General features: G+C 35.9%; 1 protein-coding gene across 1 annotated transcript in view; it reads left to right on the forward strand.

The window, feature by feature from the left end:
• Positions 1–26,285, forward strand: part of PARP8 (poly(ADP-ribose) polymerase family member 8) — a 550,091-nt gene that overhangs the window by 204,180 nt on the left and 319,626 nt on the right. The window contains exon 3 of the mRNA XM_053701262.1: positions 7,267–7,304. Coding sequence (XP_053557237.1) covers positions 7,267–7,304 — 38 coding nt within the window. The remainder of the gene's footprint in view (positions 1–7,266; positions 7,305–26,285) is intronic.

A 26,285-nucleotide genomic window follows, 5' to 3' on the forward strand; every position in this document is an offset into this window, starting at 1 on the left:
AGTTGCACTCAATTTGTAATATGTGTACAATTTAACCTGCGCGCAAAGAATCTCGAAAACCCATACACAAACATTTGCGCTCCACTCGTATTCTAGACCATAGTTGGTAATTAATGCACCCAATCTTCCCCAAATAAGTGGGCTTATAGATGGGAACATGCTAAGATAAAACGACTTTTAACCAAGCTATTGACCAACCTATGTTTTAAGTGAATTTAAGTAATATAATTTTTTCTTTGTTTTGTTGTTTCTAAAAACAAAAACACTTCATGAATTGATTATTTAGTGTTCCAGTGAACAAAATAGCATACAGAACATATTCTGCACCAGGGAGATTAAAGCAGTTATTCTTTTTGCAAAAAATACACTGTTTTTTACATATCCTGGTCATACCCCTAACCTTTTGTCATACACTTAATTTTATTGAGCTTGGTCAACACAGGTCAGCCACTTTGTCAAGGAGTGAAACATTCTACTAAACCTTTTTCCTCAAGAGGAAAATTACCTTCAAAAGTAAAAATAATATTAACATTTATAGTGGACAAACAAGGCATATGCTGTTCTGTCAGTATTAATAGTTTAAAACCTGCTTCCTGTTTTTTGTTTTTGTTTTTTTTCCTAAAGATGAAAGTTCCTTCGACTTATTCCCAATGTGTGACTAAATCAAACCAATCAAATAAACAGCTAAATACAGATAATACCATTCACCCCAAACATGAAAAAAATGACCCCCACATATATATACAGGTATAAATGATCAGATGCATATGATCTCAAATGGAAGTAGCTGTTTCTGCCACAAAGATTTGTGCTCACCTCAAAACTGTTAACTTTTAAATGTCTCAGATACCTTGTAATGGCCGTGCTTTGCACTGTTTTATTGTGCTACAATTAGGAGATTTAGGGGCTGTCCTGTTTGCAAGCAGTTTTCCCTCATAAAGGGACATAGTACACTAGATTGTCCTTTGCATACATTTTTTGCAGATGATCCATTTATATAGCCAATCTGGTAGTGTTTTTATAAAAAAAGTTTGGCTTATTGTGTAAGAACATTGTGCTGATTTTCAGACTCCTAACCAAGCCCCACAGTCTCAGATCTATACATGCACCTGCAGGTTCCTGTTTATATTATCTGTCTTTTCATATGCAGGGAAGGGGGGATGGGGGAGTGTCTGCTTATTTTGTTTACCCAGCCCCTTTCAGTGGGTGTCACAAACTACCTTATCAACAGTGTTAAACTGGGAGCTTCTAATTAATTTTTTAAAAGGTTTTATACTAGATATTTAAATCAATATCTGTACATATTCTTCTTTATAATAGTGTCTATTACATGCAGTTTTATGAAAATTGATGTATACTGTCCCTTTAAGGGAAGAAATAGCTAACCTTAAAGCTAAGGTAAGTCACATGTCTGTTACCTAAAAAAAAACTACCTCAAAAAGAAGCTCAACAGGGAGAGGCAGATAGATTAATCTAGGCTCTGGAAGAGTTAGAGCAGTAGACTATAGCATTGCAATCAACCTCTACCATTGCAAAACCCATACGCTATTTTTGCTGAACACACCTATGATAAGGAGATTTCTGTTCCTGAGCCCTCTGAAGTTTTAAAGTGCAAAATTATGCGTTTAGGGAAGAAAAATTCAAACATTAATTACAGACTCAATAAAACTTTACTGACTGTTACAAATGACGACCGGGACTTGGGAATTATTATTTCAGATTTTTTACAATTTAGTAATCAATTTAGTATTGCAGTAAGTAAGGCCAGTAGAATGCTTGGATGTATTGGTAGAGGTATTTGCAGCAGAAATAGTGAGGTTCTTATGCCAATTTATAGATAATTAGTTAGGACTCATCTTGAGTATTGTGTACAGCTCTGGAGGCCATATCTCCAGAAGGATGTAAACAAACTGTAATCTGTGTAAAGGAGAGCTACTAAAATGGTACATGGTCTAAAAAATAAAACTTACCAGGAGAGGCTTAATGTCCTTAATATGTATAACTTAGAGGAGAGAAGGGAAAGAGGTTGTGTAATAGTTACTTTCAAGTATAATAAGGGGCGTAGTAAAGCTGAGGCTGTGGGTATTTTACAATAAAAAAATATTCAAGAACAAGGTTCAAGATCTCAAGAAGGTATGGGAGATTGTTTCGAAACATTTTTTTTTTTTTTTAAATGTTTTCGAATTTTAAAGAACTTTTGAAAATATTTATTCAAATAATTTAATTTTTAGCTATGTATTTCAAATCAAATTAGAAAATATTATTAATATAACGTTCTATTTCAAAATCCTTTTATGTGAATCAAATTTTTAATATTCAATTTCAATTTTGAAATAGCTTTCCTAATCTATATATATCTTTTGTAAATATAATATTTGAAATGAAAACCAAAATTCGAAATTGAATATTAAAAATTTGAATTTTAATGAAAATTCATTCTTATCTGCATTACATTTTTCAAATTAAATTTCAACAATAACATTTGTTCTACCATTTGAATTCAAATTTAAACACATTCGCCCATCCCTAATTTCAAGATGAAGGGTAGCAGGTTCAGGAGAATTTACAGAAACGGTGATTGATTCATGGAATAATCTTCCACAAGAAGTGGTAACGTGGGGGATGCCTGGGATAAGCAAGGCTATCCTACCAACTAGATATGTTTATACTTTAAGTAAATACCAGGAAGACTTGCTGGGCCTATTTCTCTTATCAGAATCGATGTTTCTATGTTTTTTTCTGACTCCACTTTAAAGTCTACAGTCTACACAAAAATTGTTACTGTTTAAAAAGATAGATAACACCTTTACTACCCATTCCCCAGCTTTGCACAACCAACATTGTTAGATTAATATACTTTATAACATTTAAACCTCTAAAGAACAAGGGGTCATGAGCTCAAGCTAAAGGGTAGTAGATTCAGAAGTAATTTGAGGAAGCACTTCTTTACAGAAAGAGTGATTGATTTATGGAATAAACTTCCTCAAGAGGTAGTAGCAACAAACACTGTGGGGGACTTTAAAAATGCATGGGACAAGCATAGGGCTATCCTACGAACTAGATAAGTTTATACTGTTAGGTAAGGTCGGGCAGACTTGCTGGGCCTATGGTTCTTATCTGCCGTCAATATCTAATATCTAAATTTCTGCCTGTTTCATAGGCTCTGTTGACAGCCTCTTAATCACATGCTTTTGTATTTGCTTTTTACAACAGGAAACTGATAGATCAAGTGGGCCATATAGAAAACAATGTATTCCCGCCCGGGATGTTATTTAAGAGTTAGCACAACACAGTAATAAATGCAACTCAATAGTTTTTAAATAGTCACAGTCATGTGATCAGGGGGCTGTCAGAAGATGCTTAGATACAAGGTAATCACAGAGGTAAAAAAGTGTATTAATATAACTGTGTTGGTTGTGAAAAACTTGGGAACAGTAAAAAAGGGATTATCTATATTTTAAAACAATAACAATTCTATTGTGGACTGTCCCTTTAAAGGGACACTAAACCCAATTTTTTTTCTTTCATGATTCAGATAGAGCATGCAATTTTAAGCAACTTTCTAATTTACTCCTATTATCATTTTTCTTTGTTCTCTTGCTATCTTTATTTAAAAGCAGGAATGTGATGCATAAGAGCCGGCCTATTTTTGGTTGAGAACCTGGGTTATGCTTACTTATTGGTGGGTAAATGTAATCCTCCAATAAGCAAGCGCTATCCATGGTGCTGAACCAAAAATGGGCTGGCTGCTAAGATTTACATTCCTGCTTTTAAAATAAGATAGCAAGAGAACGAATAAAAATTGATAATAGGAGTAAATTAGAAAGCTGCTTAAAATGTCATGCTCTATCTGAATCATGAAAGAAAAAAATTGGGTTCAGTGTCCCTTTAAGCCCTGGACTCCCACCTCCAATAACAGCAACATTCCAGTGTTCATCTCTCAAGCCTGTCTTACCCTGCAGCTCACACTGTGGGAGGTTGTCACCCTGACTTGTCCCTTATGATGTCTGCTCTTACATAACAGATAAAAGAGTTTATTTGTGAAGTTTGACAGTGGCTCCTTTATTACTCTCTTGCTCTCTGTCAGCTGTGTGAGGGAGGGAGGGAGGGAGGGAGGGGGGTGCACCTTGTCTTTAACTTTGAAAGGCCAGAGAACTTACTGAAAGCTAAAGGGGACAACATTAGAGAGCAGAGAGCAAGTGCTGTGAACACCAATTAAGAGCTGAAGCAATTACCCTTCCACTATTTATCTTTCAAGCAGCAGGACTGCAACAAGTGCTTACTTTTAGGCTCCTGAGGCATGTCATATTGAGCATTGTATAATCTCCCATGATATAAAGAGCAGCAAGTATCTAATGAAGTGCGCAAATGATGTTAGAATCCAGGGGTAGTCGGGATCACAGCGGATCAGGCAGCACTCTTGAAGGCGGTGAATATGAAAAAGAAAACCTGTAAAGACAGACGAGAGAGGCGCCTCATGGGACAAGTATCGTCTTAGCACAACAACAATGTACAACAACAGAACGGCCTGCAGCCGAGGGTACTCACAAAGGAGGCGGCACAGACGTGTACCAGAAAGAGCGAGACGGAACCTAAAGTCGCCCGTCAGACAGTCAGACTGAAGTGGATGCGTGGGGACGGATGACCAATCAGCGGAGCTCCAAAGGCAGCGTCACAGCAGGAACCATCAAAGAGGAAACCAATCAGCAGAGCAGAATCTCGGCAATCGGATTGACAAGGCAAAAGCCCAGGCAGCAAACAAAAGATCGTCGGCAGCAAACAAAAGATCATTGAGCAGGTGTGGAATACTCAGTAAGTTTATTGAGTATATGTACAGGTATAAACAAACGAGCATGTTGGGTATGTCATATCCCAGGTTACTACTTATTGCCCTGGTGCCATGAATAGCTACCCGGTTTGCCCACCCCTAAAAACGACAATGTAAATGACACTATAATTAATCGGTTCCACAGAATAGCAATGGATACATTGATCTGTTTTGAGACATACAGTATATAAATTCTTAGTAAATCTACAGATGATAAGTATCAGTAATTCTACCTCTACCTGGTTCTCTGTTGCTATGATTGTTAGCCATAGTTTGTATATTTATAGTGTGCGGTGCAGTTTAATAATCTCAGCAGCACCTGTATCTGTTCCATAATTCAATGTCATGGTGGTAAATAAACATAATATATTATTTATAAACAAGTGCACATGCCAAATATACTAGTAGATCTGGGAACTATCTATAAATAATTCATATGTAAAAAGACATTGAACACCTGTTACTTTTGTGTAAAAAAAACAAATTTGCTTTGTCCCACGCTCCCTAGAGATGCCAAAAAGCAAAATCTGTAACCTACAAATGCTGAAGATCTTGGTTTAGGCAATTAGCAATATATTAAAAACCTTGGTTACAAACATTTGGCTAGATTACGAGTCTTGCGTTAGCCTTAAAAAGCAGCGTTGAGAGGTCCCAACGCTGCTTTTTAATCCCGCTGGTATTACGAGTCTGACAGGTACAGGTGTACCGATCACTTTTATTCCGTGATTTTCGCATACCGCTAATCTCCTTACGTCAATTGCGTATCCTATCTTTTTAATGGGATTTTCCTAATGCCGGTATTACGATTGCTGGAAAAAGTGAGCGGTACACCCTCCCCTGTCCAGACTCCTACCGCATTTAAAAGTCAGTAGTTAAGAGTTTTATGGGCTAACACCGTAACATAAAACTCTTAACTAAAGTGCTACAAAGTACACTAACACCCATAAACTACCTATTAACCCCTAAACCAAGCCCCCCCCCACATCGGAAACACTTAAATAAATTTTTTAACCCCTAATCTGCCGACCGGACATCACCGCCACTGTAATAAATATATTAACCCCTAAACCGCCGCACTCCCGCCTCGCAAACACTACTTACATTTTATTAACCCCTAATCTGCCTTCCCTAACATCGCCAACACCTATCTACATTTATTAACCCCTAATCTGCTGCCCCCAACGTCGCCACTACTATATTAAATTTATTAACCCCTAAACCTAAAAGTCTAACCCTAAGTCTAACCCCCCCTAACTTAAATATAATTTAAATCAAACGAAATAAAATTACTATAATTAAATAAATTAATCCTATTTAAAACTAAATACTTACCGATAAAATAAACCCTAAGATAGCTACAATATATCTAATAGTTACATTTGTATCTATCTTATGGTTTATTTTTATTTTACAGGCAACTTTGTATTTATTTTAACTAGGTAGAATAGTTATTAAATAGTTATTAACTATTTAATAATTACCTAGTTAAAATAAGTACAAATTTACCTGTAAAATAAATCCTTACCTAAATTACAATTAAACCTAACACTACACTATCATTAAATTAATTACCTAAACTAACTACAATTAATTACAATTAAATTAAATAAACTAAATTAGGAAAAAAACAAAACACTAAATTACAGAAAATAAAATAATTACAATTTTTTTAAGCTAATTACACCTACTCTAATCCCCCTAATAAAATAAAAAATCCCCCCAAAATAATAAAATTCCCTACCCTATACTTAATTACAAATAGCCCTTAAAAGGGCTTTTTGCGGGGCATTGCCCCAAAGTAATCAGCTCTTTTACCTGTAAAAAAGAAATACAATACCCCCCCAACATTAAAACCCACCACCCACACACCCAACCCTACTTTAAAACCCACCCAATCCCCCCTTAAAAAAACCTAACACTACCCCCTTGAAGATCATCCTACCTTGAAAGGCTTGTTAGCCCCACACACCATTACCGACAAAAACTCGTAATCTAGCCGATTGCTTTTTAGCCTCCTTAGGGAGTGTGTTATATATAAAAAATATGATTAATAACAAAACTAAATGTAATAGTTCACTTAATGAATGATGTCATAGATATTAAAATATTACATTTCAATGTTTAAATATTTATTTGAAGATGTTCTAATCTATTTGTCTGTGTTTTTGTAACTAAAACAATGTAGTACAGTTGGTGCTATAGTACGTTGTGTGTCCTTTTAAGGTGTCTGTTTAACTAGTCTGGCAAGTATTTGTACAAAATCTTATACATTTAGATGTTGAGAGATATTAATTACCCTTTGCTTCTGACAATATTTTTATTTAGTCTCAAAATATTTGCGCAAACATATTAGAATGTTTAGATGCTAAATGTTTATAAATAATTTATTAACTTACATTTTAATTAGCTTTTTTTCTTTCTTTCTTTCTTTCTTACAGTGTTGCCTATTCTGTTCATGTTTCTGAGGATTATCCAGGTACAGTAACATTTGATTTCATTCTACAAACCTAAATACTTATAAATATATGTATTTTTAATACTTAAAATGTATGCTGTAGCTGAAATATATACTGTATATATATATATATATATATATATATATATATATATATATATCATATACTATTATAGTTTAAAATATTTTTAAGATTAATTTCACTAGTCAAATTTAATATTATATTATATACAAATAAAAATAATGCCTAGAGGTGTCCTAAACAAAAAATGAATCTTTATTGTGTGAGACCTTGAGTGGGAATCTACTGTATACTTACAAAGCAACAAATTGCGTTGTTCTCATGTTACTCATGGTTGAAAAGCTATCTAGATAAGGTCTTCAGTACTACACGACAGGAAACAGTGCTGCCATTTAGTTCTCTTGCTAATGTATAACATTGTTTCACAACTGTTGCCATTTAATGCTGCAGACACATCACGCTTCTGAACTTACCTTCCTGCTTGTCAACAAAAGATAACAGGAAAAAGAAGAAAATTTGATCATAGAAGTAAATTGGAAAGTTGTGTTAAATTGTATGTTCTGTCTGAATCATAAAAGTAAAATGTTGGGTTTTATGTCCCTTTAAAGGGACAGTCTACTCCAGAATTGTTATTGTTTCAAAATATAGATAATCCCTTTATTACCCATTCCCCAGTTTTGCATAAACAATACAATTATATTAACATACTTTTTACCTCTGTGATTACCTTGTATCTAAGTATCTGCAAACTGCCCCCTTATTTCAGTTTCTTTTGACAGATTTGCATTTTAGTGCCCTCTCATAAGTAACTCCAAGGGCATGAGCACAATGTTATCTATATGACACACATTAACACCCTCTAGCTATGAAAAACTGTCAACTGCATTCAGATAAGAGGCGACCTTCAAGGGCTTAGAAATTAGCATATGTTCCTACCTGGGTTTAGCTTTCAACTAAGAATATCAACAGAACAACGCAAATTTGATGAAAAAAGTAAATTGGAAAGTTGTTTAAAATGACATGCCCTATCTGAATCATTAAAGTTTAATTTTGACTAGACTGTCCCTTTAACTTACTTTGTACCATGAACTCATAGGAAAGTTCTCACCACATACAAGACACTGCGTCTTAGGCATGCACACCATTTATATTCATTGTTATATGATTCTAGGCCAGGCTATCACGCCATACAACCATAACCCTAACATGCCATATTCATTGTGATATTACTGGTCGTTGATTGGTGCCACTTTAGTTTAGCACTTGAAGCAAAATAAATTGTTATATAAATATTAGATTGACAAACATTTTTTTTCAAATATAAATATATAACAATATTTGCCACTGAAAATGTTGCCAGCCGGGAGTTGGAAGTCTAATACTTTACAATGTAATACATTTTTTTATTATATCTAAATATTACTTAAAGGGACAGTAAATTCAAAATGAAACCTTCATGATTCAGACAGAGGGGCCGAATTATCAAGCTCTGAATGGAGCTTGATGCCCCTTTTTTCCAGGGAGCCTTCAGGTGCAGCGGACATAATACGCTACATCAAATCATGTCCCCTTTGCACTTTGATAAATATGCACCAGAGCATGCAATTTTAAACAACTTTCCAATTTATTTCTCTTTAAAATTTCCTTTGTTCTCTTGCTGCACTACTGGGAGCTAGTGGCTGATTGGTGGTCGCACATATATGCGTTGTGTCATTGGTTCAACAAAGGATACCAAGAGAATGAAGCAAACTTAAAAATAAAAGTAAATGGAAAGGTGGTATTCTCTATCTGATTTATTAAATAAAAAAATGTGTTCCATGTTTCTTTACTGTGAGTTTATGAGAATCAGCTTTAAAAGCTATGAAATTTGGATGTTATTTGATGATTCAATCAGTGATACTCAAATTAATATTTGCTTAAAACTTTCAGGATTATGTGTTTTATGAAAATATAAATTGAAACTTTAATTTCAATCGGCTAGATTTAGAGTTTTGTCGGTAACGACCCGCGTATCTAACGCTGGCTTTTTTTCCCCCGCACCTTTTAAATACCGCTGGTATTTAGAGTTCACAGAAGGGCTGCGTTAGGCTCCAAAAAGGAGCGTATAGCATATTTACCACCACTGCAACTCTCAATACCAGCAGTGCTTACGGACGCGGCCAGCTTCAAAAACGTGCTCGTGCACGATTCCCCCATAGAAAACAATGGGGCATTTTGAGCTGAAAAAAAAACCTAACACCTGCAAAAAAGCAGCGTTCAGCTCCTAACGCAGCCCCATTGTTTCCTATGGGGAAACACTTCCTAAGTCTGCACCTAACACCCTAACATGTACCCCGAGTCTAAACACCCCTAACCTTACACTTATTAACCCCTAATCTGCCGCACCCGCTATCGCTGACACCTGCATATTTTTTTTAATCTGCCGCTCCGTACACCGCCGTAACCTACGTTATCCCTATGAACCCCTAATCTGCTGCCCCTAACACCGCCGACCCCTATATCATATTTATTAACCCCTAATCTGCCGCCCCCAACGTCGCCTCCACCTACCTACACTTATTAACCCCTAATCTGCCAACCGGACCTCACCGCTACTCTAATAAATTTATTAACCCCTAAAGCTAAGTCTAACCTTAACACTAACACCCCCCTAAGTTAAATATAATTTAAATCTAGCAAAATAAATTAACTCTTATTAAATAAATTATTCCTATTCAAAGCTAAATACTTACCTGTAAAATAAACCCTAATATAGCTACAATATAAATAATAATTATATTGTAGCTATCTTAGGATTTATTTTTATTTTACAGGCAACTTTCAAATTATTTTAACTAGGTACAATAGCTATTAAATAGTTATTAACTATTTAATAGCTACCTAGCTAAAATAAAGAGAAATTAACCTGTAAAATAAAAACTAACCTACGTTACAATTACACCTAACACTACAATATACTTTAATAAATTATTCCTATTTAAAACTAAATACTTACCTGTAAAATAAACCCTAAGATAGCTACAATGTAATTAATAATTACATTGTAGCTATTTTAGGATTTATATTTATTTTACAGGTAACTTTGTATTTATTTTAGCTAGTTAGAATAGTTATTAAATAGTTATTAACTATTTAATAACTACCTAGCTAAAAGAAATACAAAATTACCTGTAAAATAAATCCTAACCTAAGTTACAATATATCCAATAGTTTCTTATATTCATTGTTTCTTATATCCAATATTTTCAAGAAATTGGTCAGTTGGATTTCCATTTTTTCAGCTATTCACAGGTTGATCCATAAACACAGGTGGCATTTTTTGACTTTTATTGGACATCACACTATCACTACTAAATTCTTTTGGATTTCATCATTTTTTTGACATCTTGGATTTTCGTTTTTTATAAGTGACTTTTTTGTGGATTATTGATTTAATTTTGGACACTTTTTTACTTCTCACGAGGGGACTCACACATTTTTATCACATCCTTCATCAGGCTAAAAACAACATTTCACTTTATTTTTCTAAAAGATTATCACATTTTTTCTTAAATCAAATCAGGAAGACTTTTTTCACATATTGTTTTTATCCTAGGCCACACGATCTATCCCCATTGGCTGCTTTTTTACATCATTTCTGAATTTTATTGCATTATTTTTGTATTTTATTGTATTTTACTGTATTTTATTCTATTATATTTTACTGTATTTTACTGTATCATTTGTACATCCTTCTGACTTTATCCAAACCAGTTTTATCATAGACTGTAAAATTGATTTTATTAGATACAGTACACCAGTGAATGTTTTTTGTTTATTTATGAAGTGATATGGATCCATATACTTTTATGCTTTTTTAAATCTGTTTGCGATTATAGACACTAAGATATTGCCTTAATAAATTGTTAATTTAAAAGCTATATTAAACTTGTAAATACCCTTTACACACTTGGGCTCCTTGTGCTGGTATACTTAACGACATATTTTTATTTATTTATACCCTCCTTAGACTTAGCCTTTCAATAGGCGCTCCTAAACACTTAACTATTCTGACTAAGTTACAATTAAACCTAACACTACACTATCATTAAATTAATTAAATAAATTAACTACAAATAACTACAATTAAATACAATTACATAAACTATCTAAAGTACAAAAAATAAAAAAAGCTAAGTTACAAAAAATAAAAAAAATAAGTTACAAACATTTTAAAAATATTACAATTTTAAGCTAATTACACCTAATCTAAGCCCCCTAATATAATAACAAAGCCCCCCAAAATAAAAAAATGCCCTACCCTATTCTAAATTATAAAAGTTCAAAGCTCTTTTACCTTACCAGCCCTTAAAAGGGCCTTTTGCGGGGCATGCCCTAAAGAAAACTGCTCTTTTGCCTGTAAAAGAAAAATACAACCCACCCAACATGAAAACCCACCACCCACATACCCCTAATCTAACCCAAACCCCCCTTAAATAAACCTAACACTACCCCCCTGAAGATCATCCTACCTTGAGTTGTCTTCAGCCAGCCGACCCACCGATGGAACCGAAGAGGAGATCCGGAGCGGCAGAAGTGATCCTCCAAGGGGCGCTGAAGAAGTCTTCCATCCGATGAAGTGATCCTCCAGGCGGCGCAGAAGAAGTCTTCCATCCGATGAAGTCATCATCCAGGCGGCGCTGAAGAAATCTTCCATCCGGGCGATGTCATCTTCTAAGCGGGGTCTTCAATCTTCTTCTTCAGGATCCATCTTCATTCCACCGACGCGGAACATCCTTCTTCCCCGACGGATTACCGACGAATGAAGGCTCCTTTAAGGGACGTCATCCAAGATGGCGTCCCTCGAATTCCGATTGGCTGATAGGATTCTATCAGCCAATCGGAATTAAGGTAGGAAAATTCTGATTGGCTGATGGAATCAGCCAATCAGATTCAAGATCAATCCGATTGGCTGATCCAATCAGCCAATCAGATTGAGCTCGCATTCTATTGGCTGTTCCGATCCCTCGAATTCCAATCGGAATTCGAGGAACACCATCTTGGATGACGTCCCTTAAAGGAGCCTTCATTCGTCAATAGTCCGTCGGGGAAGAAGGATGTTCCGCGTCGGCGGAATGAAGATGGATCCTGAAGAAGAAGATTGAAGACCCCGCTTGGAAGATGACCGCCCGGATGGAAGATTTCTTCAGCGCCGCATGGATGATGACTTCATCAGATGGAAGACTTCTTCTGCGCCGCCTGGAGGATCACTTCATCTGATGGAAGACTTCTTCAGCACCCCTTGGAGGATCACTTCTGCCGCTCCGGATCTCCTCTTCGGTTCCATCGGTGGTTGGCTGGCTGAAGACAACTCAAGGTAGGATGATCTTCAGGGGATTAGTGTTTGGTTTATTTAAGATGGGGTTTGGGTTAGATTAGGGGTATGTGGGTGGTGGGTTGTAATGTTGGTGGAGGGGTATTGTATGTTTTTTTTTTCCAGGCAAAAGAGCTGAATTCTTTGGGGCATGCCCCGCAAAAGGCCCTTTTAAGGGCTGGTAAGGTAAAAGAGCTTTTCTATTTTAATTTTAGAATAGGGTAGGGCATTTTTTTATTTTGGGGGGCTTTGTTATTTTATTAGGGGTCTTAGAGTAGGTGTAATTAGTTTAAAATTGTTGTAATATTTTTCTAATGTTTGTAAATATTTTTTTATTTTTTTGTAACTTAGTTCTTTTTATTTTTTGTACTTTAGTTACTTTATTTAATTGTATTTATTTGTAGGGATTGTATTTAATTAATTTATTGATAGTGTAGTGTTAGGTTTAATTGTAGATAATTGTAGGTATTTTATTTAATTAATTTATTGATAGTGTAGTGTTAGGTGTATTTGTAACTTAGGTTAGGATTTATTTTACAGGTAATTTTGTAATTATTTTAACTAGGTAACTATTAAATAGTTAATAACTATTTAATAGCTATTGTACCTGGTTAAAATAAATACAAAGTTGCCTGTAAAATAAATATAAATCCTAAAATAGCTACAATATAATTATAATTTATATTGTAGCTATATTAGGGTTTATTTTACAGGTAAGTATTTAGCTTTAAATAGGAATAATTTATTTAACCTCTTAAGGACATATGACGGAATTTTTCCGTCATAAAACAATTGAGCAAACTGAAAGCTGTGTCCTTAAAGGGTTAATAAGAGTTAATTTATTTCGTTAGATTTAAATTATATTTAACTTAGGGGGGTATTAGTGTTAGGGTTAGACTCAGCTTTAGGGGTTAATACATTTATTAGAGTAGCGGCGAGGTCTGGTCGGCATATTAGGGGTTAATACTTGAAGTTAAGTGTCGGCGATGTTAGGGAGGGCAGATTAGGGGTTAATACTATTTATTATAGGGTTATTGAGGCGGGAGTGAGGCGGATTAGGGGTTAATAACTTTATTATAGTAGCGGTGAGGTCCGGTCGGCAGATTAGGGGTTAATAATTGTAGGTAGGTGGCGTCGACGTTGGGGGTGGCAGATTAGGGGTTAATAAATATAATATAGGGGTCGGCATTGTTAGGCGCAGTAGATTAAGGGTACATAGGGATAATGTAGGTTGCGGCGGTGTGCGGTCGGCAGATTAGGGGTTAAAAAATTTTAATAGAGTGGCGGCAATGTGGGGGGACCTCGGTTTAGGGGTACATAGGTAGTTTATGGGTGTTAGTGTACTTTAGAGCACAGTAGTTAAGAGCTTTATAAACCGGCGTTAGCCCAGAAAGCTCTTAACTCCTGACTTTTTTCTGCTGCTGGAGTTTTGTCATTAGAGTTCTAACGCTCACTTCAGCCAAGACTCTAAATACCGGCGTTAGAAAGATCCCATTGAAAAGATAGGATACGCAAATGGCGTAGGGGGATCTGCGGTATGGAAAAGTCGCGGCTGGAAAGTGAGCGTTAGACCCTTTCCTGACTGACTCTAAATACCAGCGGTAGCCCAAAACCAGCGTTAGGAGCCTCTAACGCTGGTTTTGACGGCTAACGCCAAACTCTAAATCTAGCCGAATGTTTCTTAAATGATGTGCTGCGATATTTTTAGTGGTGTGCCGCCAGCTTTTGATATTTTTGTCCAAAATACAGAGCACTTTTGCCTATTTATATAGGGCCAGATTACAAGTGGAAAGTAATTTAACACTTCCGCTCAAGCTTAACTGTGCAAGAAGTAAGCTTTTTTGTGCACGTCGGGTTGCTCTCGTATTATGAGTTGAAAGTAAACTGTGTTCGGTTGCGCGCTAACCCAACAAGCGTAAAAAGCCGAACTTAGAATATTGCACACGCGATAACCTTATCCCCCCTAGTAGTCAATGGAGCAAAAAAGTGGAAAAAAACACCTAACTCGCGCACAAAACCAATCCCATATTTTAATGTGCACTAACCCGACATGAAAATATGGATATTTCACATTCTAAAGTTCTTCACATAAAAGAATACTTTCTATTTATTCATAAATACACACACACACACACATATATATATATATATATATATATATATATATATATACATAGTATATACACAGTAGTGTCAAAGCAAAAGTCTTAGGCCACCATTAGATTTTTTTGTTTTAGCAAAGTTTTAATGACCATCAATATTTATTTTTCGGTCTCTTTATTAATTTACAAACAAAAAAAATCAGGAAATAAGTTCACAAAATATAAAACAAATAAAATTTTCAGCACAAAATGGCGTCTTCAGGCAAAAGGCAGTATTTAATGTGACCTCCCTTGGCACTTAGCACATCTTAAACTCTTTTGGGGAGACTGTCCTGAAGTTTTCTTAAGTAATCTTATGGTATATTATAACAGGTTTCTTTCAGCACTTCCCAGAGTTCTTCTTTAGATTTAGGTTGTCTTTTATTTCTTTCTCTGTCCAGGTGATCCCATACTGCCTCTATAATATTCAGGTCTGGACTCTGAGGAGGCCAATCCATGATTGTCAGTGTTTTATCAGCTGTTTATCCCTCCAGATATGATTTCACTGCATTAGCAGTGTGCTTAGGATCGTTATCATGCTAAAAAAATTAAAACCATTCCCAATCAGGCACTTTCCAGAAGGAATGGCATGATGAATTAAAACCTGTCTGTACTTTTCAGCATTCATGAACCCATCAATTCAGACAATATTGCCAACACCACTGGCAGAAATGCAGCCCAAAATCAGGACAGACCCTCCACCATGTTCCACTGAAGACCACCCAAGCACTCATTCTTCCATCTCTCTCCAACTCTTCTTCTCACATATTGTCGACGATTGGACCCAAAAATGTCAAACTTGGATTTCTCACTCCATAATATTTGTTTCCACTGATTTTCATTACAATCTTTTTTTTTTTAAATATTTATTTTATTTGTATACCAGCAGGGTAGAATATTGTAACATAAGTACAAATAAGCGAAAACATAAACATCTTCTTTGTTTATATGCCACGCAGGGCATCAAATCATATGAACATTCAACAATAAATGACCTGCAAATAAGTGCCCTTAATAGTATCTTTCGGCAGATTAAACTATATTTTCCCTGTTGGATTTTTTTTTTTTTTTTTTTAACTTACATTGCTAACACCCAACATCATACATATTTTTAAACCTTTGATTAAAAATTCAAACAGAAAACAAATAAAAAGACTTATAATACTCTAAGAAAATATTAAATTTTTTCGTTTCAGATCTAAATTATATATTTCTAATCAATAACACAGAAAACAATAAAAAAAAAAAAAAAAGAAGACCTAAGTGAACATATTCCTCTCTCCTCTTCCCTCCACCCATCCCCACGGGCCCCATCTCAACCCATATTATTCCACAGTACTCACATCTGACCAATATCTAGGGAAATGCCCAGTATAAATGTTAGTTTGTACATAGGCCGATTTCAATAGTGGTTTTACTAATATCTTCTGTGCAGAGATTTGCAAAGAACGTATAAATACTTCCCATTTCTTAAAAAAATTGCTATTTGTACATCCGTGAATAAATGTAACCTAATTTGTTCTATCATACATTGTATAAGTAAATTATTTTTAAGCTGGGACAAATTAGGGGCGATTTTATCCTTCCAAGCTTTAAGTATCAGTGTGCGACCTATTAGTATTATTGTATTGATAAGTTTAAAATTCTCCTGCACTCCCAGATATTTCGTCAGAAAAAAAACCTCAATAGGTTTAATTGGATGGTCAAGATGCAGCTTCACCTTCATCCAAAATATAACTTTGGACCAAAACTGAGTAACTTAAGGACATCCCCAGAAACAGTGGAATAAATCAGCATATGGTCATTTACATCTAGTACAGTTTACTATGGTTTTGTACCATTTAGATATGATAGCAGGCGTAAGGTAACTCTGAAGACTGATCTTGATTTGAGACTCACGCCAATAAGTTGAGACCCAGGACTGTTCAATGATTTTAAAGCTATCTATTATAGTTTGTTCTTGAATCTCAGGAAATTTGTTTGACCATTTCATCGTCATATCCTTAATCTGTATATCTGAAATCTTTTGGATATATAATATATATAGAGGTGAAATTTTATAGAGTCCTGCTCGGTAACTATTAATTCTATTACTGAGCTCACCTAGTGACCAGTTCAAACCATATTTTTGAATCAATTCATTAATAAAATGTCTTACTTGTAAGTAAGCAAAAAATTCTCGTGCAGGTAGATCAAATTTTAAGGCTAGATTTGCATAAAGCATAGGTAATCCGTCTGTATCTAATATTTGACTCAGAAACTTTAACTCTTTAGTCGCCCAATGTTGAAAAACCTTATTCGAAAGCCCGGGAGTAAAGCTTGGGTTCCCTATAATGGGTAAAAATTGGGAGACATGAGCCGGCAAATCTAAATCATTACATAATTTCTGCCACGCAACAATAATATTTCTGAAAGTGTTTAAGAAAAAAATACTGGAAGGCAGGGCAGTTAAAGGACAATGTATAAGGGCTGTAAGGTTAAATGGAGAGATCAGAGCCGATTCCCAATCATATGATGAAATTTGTTCTTGCTTGGTAATCCAATCTATCGCGAATCTTGCCAATATCACTATATTATAAACTTGTATGTTAGGGAACATTAAACCAGCAGCTGATTTTAAATTCATGAGACGTTGGATCGCTATAAGAGGTTTAGATTTTTGCCATAAAAATTTCGAACAGGCTGTATTGAACCTCCTAATGTCAGCCTTTTGAATTAAGAATGGAATGTTTTGCATAATATACAAGAATTTGGGAAACAATAACGTTTTGATCAGTGCTACCCGCGCTGATAGAGAAATAGGGAGAAAAGCCCAATCTTCCAATCTTTTCTTAATCTTCTCTAACATAGGTGTAAAATTTAGATTATACCAATCATCGGGATTGGTCGTCAATTTAAGACCTAAAAAAGTAATTTGGGAAACTACGGTAAATGGATGGGCAATTTTATTTCGCGGCTTATTATCTATCCAGAGGAGTTCCGATTTCGACATATTAATCCTATAGCCCGAAAATGACCCAAATATAAGGAAGATCTCCTGTAATATCGGTAATGATTTTTTCAGGTCAGATAGAAATAATATAAGATCATCAGCGTATAATAGAAGAATTATTTTCTGATCAGCTATTGTAATACCCTCTAACTCTTGCCGCAACATTATCGCCAGGGGTTCCAGAGAAATATTAAATAATAAGGGTGAGAGAGGGCATCCCTGCCGGGTCCCTCTCTGTAACACAAAACGATTAGAGATCATATTATTAATAATAATTGAAGATGAAGGTGAATTATATATTAAACGGATAAACTTATTAAAATGCCCTATGACCCCGAATTTATCCAGGGAAGAGAAAAAATGATCCCAAGCCACCCGGTCAAAGGCCTTTTCCGCATCAACCGTAAGAATGGTTTGTCTATTCCTGAAACATGTCTGGTAAACCTGCCTTTGTTCCAGAGTGTATCCAGGAGAAGCAACACTTTCCTAGTATTTTTCACAGGATTCCGACCAGGCATAAATCCTGATTGATTTTCGTGAATTACCTCACCGATATGCGGTTTAAGGTGGTTTGCAAGTATCGCTGTCAATAACTTATTATCAGTATTTAATACGGAAATAGGTCTGTATGAACCAGCTCAGGATCCTTGCCCTTCTTTAAGATTAATGAAATATTAGAAGCAGCGAAATATGGTGAGCATGTAGTACAGTCAGAATAATAAAGATTAAATAGCTTATTTAATAAAGGTGCAATCTGAGACTGTAAAATTTTATAAAATTCCGCAGGTAAGGCGTCTGGTCCTGCTGCTTTATTTAATTTGGCATTTTTAATAGCCGTCATGATCTCATTCTCTGTAATCGGGGCATTAATTTCTTCCATTATAGCCTGCGAGAATCGAGGCGTCTGGATCTTATTCCAGAAATCCTCCTTATTACTGAAATTCGGCTTTTCGTATTTATATAGATTAGTAAAGTGCTCAAAAAATATTTTCTCAAATTCACTTTGATTAGTATATCTGTCTGCACCCTGTCTAATAGCCGGTATAGCATTTTTAGAGACAGCTTTGGTAATTCTAGATAGAAATTTCGCGGATCTGCCCGTGTATCCTCCATATATAGCTTTGATTCTAAAATCTTCTTGAATAGTATCCTGTTTTAATTGTGTGTCTCGCGCTGTTTTGGCCTTAATATATAAACTCCAGCGAAAATTATTTGGGTTTGCTATATACCCTCTAAAAGCATTTTTAACCTGATTGGCAAGTTGAATTTTAATACGATTATTTTTTTTCTTTAGGTAACACATATGCGACTTGATCTCTCCACACATAACAGCTTTAGCCGACTCCCAATATACCTCTATTTTATCACTGTAGTCTCTATTATTATTACAGAATTCTAAAAATGTATTGTTCAACCATTTTTGGAAATTAACGTTATTAATAAGATGCTTAGGAAAATATATATAGTTGTTCCGTGTTCTCGTCAGGTTAGAGTTACATTTTAAGGATATGACTGCGTGGTCTGATATGACTATATCCTTTATCCCTGATTCCCAGGATAGATTAAGTAGTGATTCAGCTATAAGAAAGTAATCTATTCTAGCCAATGACCGATGTGATTTGGACATACAGGTATACAATCGCGTATCTGGATTATGAACTCTCCAGATGTCCACTAAGCCCAGTTGGGAGATAAACTTTTGTAATATCCGTACTTTCCTGTCTCGTATACATATTGATGTTTTATTGGATCTGTCTAATGTAGAATCTACAATTAAATTAAGGTCACCTGCTACGATAAGATTTTTACCTATATAGCCATGTAATTTAATCATTAATTTCCGCCAAAATTCCTGATCCACCTCATTAGGTCCATATATATTACATAAGACATATTGGATTCTATTAATAGTTATTTCCAAAATTAAAAATCGCCCTTCTGGATCCAATATTGTTTTATCAATACAATAATCCAATCTTTTATTAAAAAGAACAGCAACTCCTCTCCTTCTTGCCTCATATGTGGTGGCAATAACCTCCCCGACCCATTTGGTTTTAAGTTTTGGAATCTCAATCGATTTCAGATGGGTTTCCTGAAGAAACGCAATATCAGGTTTAAATGAGCTTAAATGCTTAATTACTGCTTTCCTTTTGATCGGGGATGCTATTCCCCCCCACGTTCCAGGAGACTAAATTAAAAGCCGGTATGGACATTTAGACTATCTTTAGCAAAGGAAATTAGGGGCGGCCAACAAAAGGGGGGTGAGACGGGCGCGCGGAGAAAAGAGGGGAAGAAGAGAGAGAGAGGGGGAAAAAAAACAAAACAAAACAAAAAAACAATCATACCAACATTCTATGTCACAATTCACTATATGTTTCATCTTCAAAGTACTGTTTGTGCTTTATTAAAGATACAATCTACAGCAAAATATTACCTTTCATTCAATATTATGTTCTCTACAGAACAGTTCCGCTTCTTGTGTGTTATTTAAAGTGTGGGGGGTCCCGTTTTTTAGAACTATTAGTTTAGCAGGATAGACCAGTTTTACATTAAACTTGGCGTTCAATATTCTAGGATAGAAAGGGGACATATCTTTTCTTTTAGCCATCGTTTCTGCTGAAAAATCCTGAAACATTAAAACCTTATGAGAATCAATAAGAAACGGCTTAAACTTCCTATAATATTTAAGAAATAGAAGTTTGTCCTGGAAATTAACAAATTTAAAGATCACTGGTCTAGGTTTGGAATTTACCATATTCTCTCTTACAACCCCAATTCTGTGTACACGTTCCACTAAAAATGGGGAGACTGGGAGTGGTATGAGTAAGGCCTGTCGTAGAGTAATTGTTACAAACGTCATTAGATCTGAATATTATGCGGTTTCAGGTAACCCTATTAATTTCAAATTGTTACGTCTCGAACGATCTTCAAGATCTTCAATTTTTGACTGTAATGCTGCAATTATCTTTCCCTGTGCCATTGAGACTGGTTCTTGTTGATAACAACGATCTTCCAGATCTGACACTCTGTTTTCTAGTTCATCCGTTCTCATGGAGAACTGTCTAACTTCTGTGGTCAAATTTGCTATCTCTTTCTTAATTTCAAATTTTATAGAATCAAATTGGGGTGTTAAAATTTTAGCGACTTCTGAAGCAAATCCTGAGATGTCATTATAGACAGTGTTGCATATACTTTTCTCTTGAGATGTATCCAAGCTAACATCAGTATTTTTACTAGCGCTACCTTTTTTTTCCCGCTGCTTAGGTGGCATAATGGGGGAGACTGTTTTATTGAGCACAAACCTATCCATAAAATCCAACTTTAAGATAGATCGGGTAAAAACGTAAGGAAAATAAAACAAAAAAAACCCCTGTGTACTGGTGTACTATGTGAAGTGCTTTATATATAGCAGGTGATCTGTGTTGGGTGAATGTATAGAAAATGTGGAAAAAAAAAAAAAAAGAAAAAAAAAACTATAAAATTGGTGTATAGAAATCGAAATCTAGAGTGGGTTTAAAGCATAAAGAAAGTGGATCGTGTGTAGGTGAACTATATGAAGTGAATGGAGTGTGAGAAATAATCTGTGATTAGCTAGGTGTACAGGGAATGTGAGGAAGAAAAAAAAAAAAAAAAAACCTGTGTACTGGTGTGCTATGTGAAGTGCTTTATATATAGCAGGTGATCTGGGTTGGGTGAATGTATAGAAAATGTGAAAAGGAAAACAGAAAAAAAAACCTATAAAATTGGTGTATAGAAATCGAAATCTAGAGTGGGTTTAAAGCATAAAGAAAGTGGATAGTGTGTAGGTGAACTACTTTTTACCCTGTTCCCCTTCTGAATAGTGGTTTCTTGGCTTCTACCCTTCCACAAAGACCATTCCTGATCAAGCTTCTTTGGACAGTGAAAGGTCAGATTGGCAATCGATGAAGCTGAGCCATATCCTTGCTGGACTTCTTCCGGTCACTCAAAGAAGAAACTTTGAAAAACTTCTCATCAAATTTTGAAAGTTTTCTAGGCCTATCAGTCCTTTTTTGTCCTTGACCTATCCTGATTCTTCAAATTTCTTTATAACAGCTTGAATACCACATATTGAGTATCTAGTTTGTTTCCTGATTTCCCTTATAAATTGTCCTTGCTGATGCAAAAGAAGGATTTTATGTCTGTCAAATTCTGAGATCTTTGGTATTTTGAATGGAATGATGTGATTGAAAGTTGGTCTTATTTGCAAGCTTCCAAATAATTAAATTCATACCACATGTGTATGTAATTTTCAAGCATGTCTTGCACAAACCTTGTGTAATAGAGCTTTTTTTACAGCAGTAATTTTGACAGGAAATAGTAGGACAGATACAGGTGTTAGCAATGACATTAATTAGGGTTCCATTCCATTTTGGTTTACGAGAGCCAGGTTCCTGCTATTGCTCAAGTGTAAGGGGAGGTCCTAAAGTACTTGCCACTTTAGACTATAGAAGCTGTTTTCTTTCCTAAGATATGGTGAGTCCACAGAATCATCAATTACTAGTGGGAATATCACTCCTGGCCAGCAGGAGGAGGCAAAAAGCACTACAGCAAAGCTGCTATATATGTTACTTCCCTTACCCATAACCTCTAGTCATTCTCTTTGCCTGTGGTGCAAGGAGGAGGTGAAGTCTTGTGTCTGATCTACAATCAAGATTTTTTTTTATTTTAAAGCAGAGTAGGTTTGCTCTGATCTTTCTAAAGTCTCTAGTCTTAGCCCATATCAGTCTCTTCAGTAGGGCAGTGGTGGCATTTAAGCATTTGGGAACTTGTGGAGTACAATCCTCACTGCGTTTTCCCAAAACATTTTGCAGCCCTATTTAGATAGCCTGAGTAAGTTAATTCAGTGTGTTTCCACAGGTCCATGAGAGGGATGGCATCCTCTCAAACCAGGTGAGCTGTCCTACTGCCGGACAGATAAATATTAAGGTAAGTGACAGTTTTATTTTTCTATGTAGCAGGGAAAATGTGGCACTTATTCAGCTGAAATGCTGCTGGGGGACGTTTATTATTATTCCTGTCAGGGTACAGGTTTTTATGGCAGTTTTTGCAGGCACTGTTAGTGTGAGAAGTTATTTATTTCATTTATGGCTTAGTGAGGATCCGTTTTTAGTAACGGATTATGTTCTTTTTTGGGGGGTTTTATTGTTTGTTTTTAAGCCTGTTTTTCAAGAAAGTTGTTTAAAAAAATGGCTTTTTTTGTCAGCTGTAGGATCACCCCTTTTTGGGAGGTTCTGATTTTGTGATGTCAGAGTTTTTTTGGTGCTTTTCTTCACTTCCTGTAAGAGTGAGGTATGCATATTTCAGATGGCTCTGCTGTTTATAAGGCTTCTTGCTGTTTTTGCTTTTCTGGAAATCCAGATTGTAAACAGGATCATTTTTTTCCTCAGTTTGCTGCGGGTTGCAGGACATGTAGGGCACCTCAGTAATTGCCTGGGGTATGCTTTCTTGATTTGGTAAATTTAAAGTGAACATTTATTTAAGAACGTTTTTTGCTTCTGTATTATATCCTTTGTTAAAAGATATATTGAAAAAAAAAGTTTTTTTTTTTTTAAAAAAGGTTAAAATTTGTATTTCTTTTTTTTTTTGTATTATGGATCAGGAGGCTGTGCAGGATGTTACCTGTAGCTTATGTTTGATGCCCAGGTGGAACCCCCATTACCTTTTTGTTCTTCATGTATTAAAAGAACTTTAGCTTATAGAAATAGACCTTTCTTGAGCCATCATTAGCTAAGGCGGATGCTGTTCAGGAGCCTCCTGTTTTAGATGTGCCGCAGCTTTCTCCTCAAGCGTCCAAATCCTATTCATCTGCACATGCAGTGCCCTGCGTTTCCTCTCATGCTCCGTCTGGAGATACTTTGCAAGATATTGCTGCCCAGGTATCTTCTGCGGTATCTGAGGTGCTGTCTGCTTTTCCCATGCTGCAGGGAAAATGCAAAAGGAAATTTAAAGAAATAGTAAGTAAGGTTTCTGATCCTGAGGTGGCTAATCAAAGTATTTCCTCTCAGAAGTCTGAGGATGAAGATTCTTTGGGTGCATCTGAGAGTGAAATTTCGGATTCAAGCAGTATAATTCCTTTTACTGATGCTGAAGTTGTGTCCTTCAGAATTAAGTTGGAACACCTCTGCTTGTTACTTAAGGAGGTTTTGGCTACCTTGGATGACTCTGATACTTCTATCATTGTTAACCCTAAAGAGTCTAGTAAGCTGAACAAGTATTTTGAGTTTTCCTATAGCTGACTCTCTTAAGGAGTCGTGGCAAATGGTTCCTAAGGTGAAAGGAGCTATTTCCACTTTGGCTAAAAGGACCACTATTCCCATAGAGAATAGTTATTCTTTTAAGGATCCAATGGATAAGAAATTGGAGGCATTATTAAAGAAAAAGGGTGTTCACCAAGGTCTTTAATGGCAGCCTGCGGTGTGTATTGCTACTGTTACCAGCGCTGTAGCTTACTGGTTTGATGCATTGGCCTCTATTTAACAAGGTATGGCGGACCTGATCCGACAGTGCGGATCAGGTTTGTCAGACCTCGCTGAATACGGAGAGCAATACACTCTCCGTATTCAGCACAATTGTCCGCCAGCAGGGGGCCAGCAGTGGGGGGTGTCAATTAACCCGATTGTACTCGATCTGGTTGATTTCCGGCGATGTCTGTCCACCTGCTCAGAGCAGACGGACAGGGTTATGGAGCCACGGTCTTTGTGACCGCTGCTTCATAACTGCTGTTTCTGGCGAGCCTGCAGGCTCGCCAGAAACACGGTACATCAAGCTCCATTCGGAGCTTGATAGATAGGCCCCTTTGTCTGATTCTATTCAGACAGATGCTCCTCTTGAGGAGATTCAGGACAGGATTAAGGCTCTTAAGTTAGCCAATTCCTTTATTACAAATGCTTCCTTACAAGTCATTTAACTAGGAGCAAAAATGTCTGGTTTTACGGTTCTAGCTCGCAGAGCCCTTTGGTTAAAATCCTGGTCTGCGGATGTTTCTTCTAAGTCTAAGTTATTAGCTATTCCCATCAAGGGTAGGACCTTGTTTGGGCCTGGGTGAAATTATTTCAGATATCACAGGAGGAAAGGGATCCTTTCTTCCTCAAGATAGAAAAATAAGCAGAAAGGACGTCAGAGTAATTTTTCGTTCCTTTCATAACTTTAGAGGTAAACCCTCGGCTTCCTCTTCCAAGCAGGAACTATCCATGTCTTCCTGGAAGTCTGGTCAGTCTTGGAACAAGGGGAAACAATCTAAGAAGCCTGCGGCTGACTCTAAGTCAGCATGAAGGGTTGGCCCCCAATACAGGAACGAATCTAGTAGGGGGCCGGCTTTCTCAAATTGTATTTTCAGGTTGTATTCTAATAAGGAGACTGAAAAATAATTATATATGGTCATTATACCAATGCTAAAACTACAAATCTAATCGTGGCCTAAGACTTTTGTACAGTGCTATATATATAGTTGTCTTTTGGTACAATTTATATTTTTACCTATATATATATATATATATATATATATATATATATATATATATATATATATATATATATAAATACATACATACATGTACAGTGTGTGTATCTATATATGTATATATATATATATATATATATATATATATATATATCCTCCATGTGTATCTGCACTCACAATGTCATATAGTCAGCAACCAGGGTGCCAGATCAGTAATATTCACAGTGATCTTCAACAAAGGACTGCACTCACTGGATTTCCAAAAAAATATTTATTAGGTAACGTTTCGGGGTTCGCAGACCCCTTCCTCAGACCTGAATAGACATGCAACTAGACACAGTGATTTATAAACACATTAAGCCCCACCCACCACCACATCAAAACAGTGAATTGCACCAAAACTGGGGTTGTCATGGTGATAACCCCTACACCCCTCAGTGTAACCATACTACTAATCCAAAAAAGTCAAATAAACCTCAGTATTATACAGATGCTAACATAACCGTACAAGTCATTAAATATGTCAATTAATAAATACATATAGACATCTATGTGTCCCTGTTCAATCCTCAGTTTAATCATTAAATCAGAGGCAAAAGTATACTTAATGATGTCATAGTTACTGAAAAGCATTCAATCATATAAGGCAGATTTATACATAGCAATATATAACAGATTTACATATAGCAATCTATAATATGCACTCACAAGGGTAATAGAAATGTGTCAAATCATACCTGACATACACTGTTCATTTAGCATAGTGAATTTATATTGTGGATCCATTCTAAATCGTATGATATGTAAGCCCTCCAAAACATAATAGAGGTGGTGTATATGCAGAGTGTGAATGCCAACTCGTGCTTAAAAACTATGTACATAGAAGCCTTATGCCGATATCAACCATCCTACCTTATGTAGCGTATCAAAAGGTCACTTACTTTGAATCAGCACAAGCCCCAAGTTTTGTGTAGATAGGATCGTATCTGACTAACAAGTCTAGCCTTTGTAATA

This window comes from Bombina bombina, chromosome 2 (genome assembly GCF_027579735.1).
Source record: "Bombina bombina isolate aBomBom1 chromosome 2, aBomBom1.pri, whole genome shotgun sequence".
NCBI classification, from domain to species: domain Eukaryota; kingdom Metazoa; phylum Chordata; class Amphibia; order Anura; family Bombinatoridae; genus Bombina; species Bombina bombina.